Source organism: Cryptomeria japonica, chromosome 3, assembly GCF_030272615.1.
Source record: "Cryptomeria japonica chromosome 3, Sugi_1.0, whole genome shotgun sequence".
NCBI lineage: Eukaryota > Viridiplantae > Streptophyta > Pinopsida > Cupressales > Cupressaceae > Cryptomeria > Cryptomeria japonica.
Genome location: NC_081407.1, coordinates 85,841,370 through 85,845,255, shown reverse-complemented (window position 1 = coordinate 85,845,255; position 3,886 = coordinate 85,841,370). Strand labels below are relative to the sequence as shown.

Sequence of the window (3,886 nt, the reverse complement as noted above, 5' to 3'; positions counted from 1 at the left end):
ATAGTTAATATTACATTTAAATATAATCAAAATAATATAATTTTAAATAACAATAATTCAAAATTATAATAATTAAGAATTACAACAAATATTTTTATAACCATACTATAAAGACAAATATTCATCACTACATGACACTTGTTTAGAAATGCACAAATTAATAATTTGATCAATCGCACACAAGAATATTATATATTAGTGGACAAGATATTTAGTCAACGATAAATAATTGTTAGAACTATGTATATAGATCCTCATCAACATGAGGGGAAAGCTTAGAGGACATCATATTTTTGAATTCAGAGAAATCCAAAACTCCATTACCATCCGAATCAAATCTACATATCATTTTCTCGCAGTTTTGTGAATCTTGACCCCGCGGAATCAATCCCATTGTGGACAGCACCTTCTGAAGCTCGTTACAAGAAATGTACCCATCTTTGTTCTCATCAAAAACCCTGAATGCCTTCATCAAATCATCGGGCTCATCATTTTCTCCGTCATCTTGGTGATTGAAGATGGATTGATAAAAATCAACAAATTCCTCAAATGGCAGGTCGTCCTGAAGAGGGTTGTTGAGCATACATCTCAGGTCTTCTTTGGACATTGGTATTCCGAGCTTGTTAATGAAGCCGAACATTTCATCAACGCTTACCATTCCATTTGCGTTTTCATCCAGAATGTCATAAATTCTCCGAATTTCACCCAAATCGGCCATTATTCATCTTAGAACGGCAAGAGCAGCTTGCGTGGTGGTGAAGATTGCAATAAAAGAAAAAGAGACGTTAAGCATAGGAGGATAGTTGTGATTGCCTGCGTTCGCTAGTATGTGTGGTTAGATATTATATAGGAGAGGAGACATTGGGAAGGGAGGAGGAAAAATATTTGGAGTTATGTGGAAGAAGACTGGTGGTGCCGCCCTTCAACATCTGCTTTGCATGAAGATGACAGGCGGATAACACAGGGGACAGAAACTGTTAGTTGGGGGCGGCTATAGTCGGCATCTAATACTCCCTTTACATCTCCACGGATACCTACAATAAATGAAAATGCCGAAAGGTGTCATGTACGTCATCATCAACCTTTTTTCCTTTCTTTTCTTGAATTAGTTTAATCAATGACACTTTAAAATTAAAAAAATTCAACAAAATTATTATAGTATAAATTTAATTTTAATTTTTAATAATTATAAAAAATTATTTATTTTATTACCATTGGCTTGTATGAGTGTGAAATTTTTTTCCCTTCCAACAAAATATAATTTTTTATGCATAAGTACATCAAAGACCTAGATATTTATTACTTCTGTCATATTTAATATATTCTTGTACTTCAAATCATACCAAATACAGTACGAAAGCAAAGAGACTTCAAAGTTAATGCTAACACAACATTTGTGCCCTTACGGTTTTATCTCTCGGCAAAACCACAGTTTCATTTATATAATATCTTAGTGGATATGTGTGGGACCCATAAATATGTGTCGTGTAATTAAAGGACCAATGTTGAATTTATGTGGGACTTGTCAGCAAGACTAGGCGCTAACTTCAAGTGTCCCCACTGCCAGGGGTTAGTTGATTAATTCCCGTCATTACGAGCTTTAAGTTGAGGATTATTTTTATGTTAAATTTTATCTTTTGATAATTTTGGAAATGGGTTTAACTATAGTTCACTTCTACCATGCCCTCATAACCCGATGTGGGTCTAGGACTCTAGAGTCAACGTTTCTATTAAGAGAAGATTCATATATGTTTTAATTTGCTTTATTTTATTTTTTTTACAAATTTATGCTGATTAAGTTAACATATGATCTACAAATAGAACACATCTTTATTATAATACTATAAACTAGCAATTGCATCTTGGTGTGCAATGGGTACACTGAATAGAAGAATATTGGTCAAAATATTAAACTATGAAAACTGAAGAATACTGGCAGAAAAAAGAATTGAAAAAAGTGACATGTTGTAAATTGTAAATTTTTAATAAGTTGAACAAGTTTAATAATTTATCATATAGACATAATTCATTTATCACCAATAAGAGGTCATTGAAATGAAGGATAGGAGTATTCATATGTTAGAACTTGTAGTATATATAGACATGTGAAAAATTGATCGATGGTTAATAATGTTACAAACAAGTAAGTATAATATAATAAAAAACACCATGAAATTGAACACATGGTTTACATTACCTTTTCTTCAATATAACTATTTGAAATGTCCTTGGAACCTCAAGCAAATGCAAATCAACATGCATAGAGTAGGTCCTAATTTTTTTTTGCATATCTTCCCCATTTAGAGGTTTTGCTTCAATTGCATTTTGATTCTTGCAAGAGAATACATAGTTGCATAGTTGATTTCAAACTATAGAGAAGAATAATGGCCAAAACAATAATTGATAAAAGTGACCTAATGCAAAATTTAATCTTTTTATAAGTTTAACAAGTTTAATAATTTATTCTATAGAGATCATTCATTTATTACCAATATTTGGTCTTTGAAATCGATGACAAATCAAAGATAGGAAGATTCATATTTTGGAATTTGTAATTTGTAATATGCACGATATGTACAATTTGAGTATTCACTTTCCTTTAAGTCTCAAAATATTTGGCTTTTTGTATTTTCCTTGCTCATTTCTATCATGCCATTTCCCATCTTCCCCCATCCTTGTTGGACCAATACTTATAGGATTACTCATGCCATCATACCCAGAAGGTATAAGGTATGCGGTAAAATTGTAAAACCAATCTTTGAACCTTGAAAGTCTTCTACCCCATTTTACTTGCTCTTTTTCTTCTATAATTAGGCATGCCACATTAATGATCCATAACCAATTTCTCGAATCATAGAAATTTGGAGTTCCATATTTTCCTTTACCAAAAGTTGCACAAAATATTCTATATCCCTAATCCTTGATCCATTTCCTTTACCTTTTTGTCTACATTATTTAGTGACATCATATTTGCCGTAACCTTGATCCTACTTCTACATTTAAAAATAATAAGAATGAAAGATTGAAATTATATCAACTAATTGATAGAAAATAATGAGCCCATTGAAAACAACACAAGATGCTAAGAGAAGGAACAAAGACCAATTTTAGTATAAGGATGTTAACACACCTATAGAATGCAATAATGCAATTTTCTAAAAAAGGTTTATTAAAAAAAAAAAAGAGTTTGGAGAAATGTGGAATAGAACAAGGCTGTAGAATTTCTTGTAAACAAGGTAGAAATATAGTTGAGCTTTTGCAACTGACCAAAATTGCTCTATACCTTATGATTTAACGGATGTTGATACATTGTTCCAAACCTCCCATTTTGATACAGGCTAGGAGAATGCTAACCAAGGTTGCAGAGTCTGGCTTTATACATGCATTTTCTTGAGAGTTCCGAAAGCGTTTTAAAATAATCAATTTTGTCAAAAATCTGCAATTAGAGCATTCCATGAGAAAACGTTTCTTTGAGGCATTTTTTTAACTGTTCACGTGCTCTATGCTTCCATTTTATGCATATCCTAAAATCACTGCGTTCCATGAAATGACATCTCTTTGAGGCATTCTCTTCATGTGCTTTGCCTATGCTTCCACAGTTTGCAAACATATATACCAAAGCGTTTTCAACTATAAAATCTGACAACAAAAAACCCCCTTCTATTAAGATTTGATGGACATCCATACCCTAATTGAAACCTTCCGTGTTGGCACAGGCAGGGAGGGTGCTGGCAAAGGTTACAGAATGTGGCTTTACACTTGCCAGTTGCATTTGCTTGAAAGTTTCTGAAACCCTTTCAACAAATTCATTATTTCTTGTATCCTACTCTATCATGACATCATTGTGAAAAACTCTCATTTTAGCAAGGGTTAGAAGTACACTGTA

At 32.4% G+C, this 3,886-nt stretch overlaps 1 protein-coding gene across 1 annotated transcript; it reads right to left on the bottom strand.

The window, feature by feature from the left end:
• Positions 1–238: 238 nt before the first annotated feature.
• Positions 239–718, bottom strand: LOC131070994 (calmodulin-like protein 3). The gene has a single exon (XM_058006702.2). It carries the CDS (start codon positions 716–718, stop codon positions 239–241), a length of 480 nt encoding a protein of 159 aa, XP_057862685.2.
• Between the last annotated feature and the right edge of the window lie 3,168 nt (positions 719–3,886).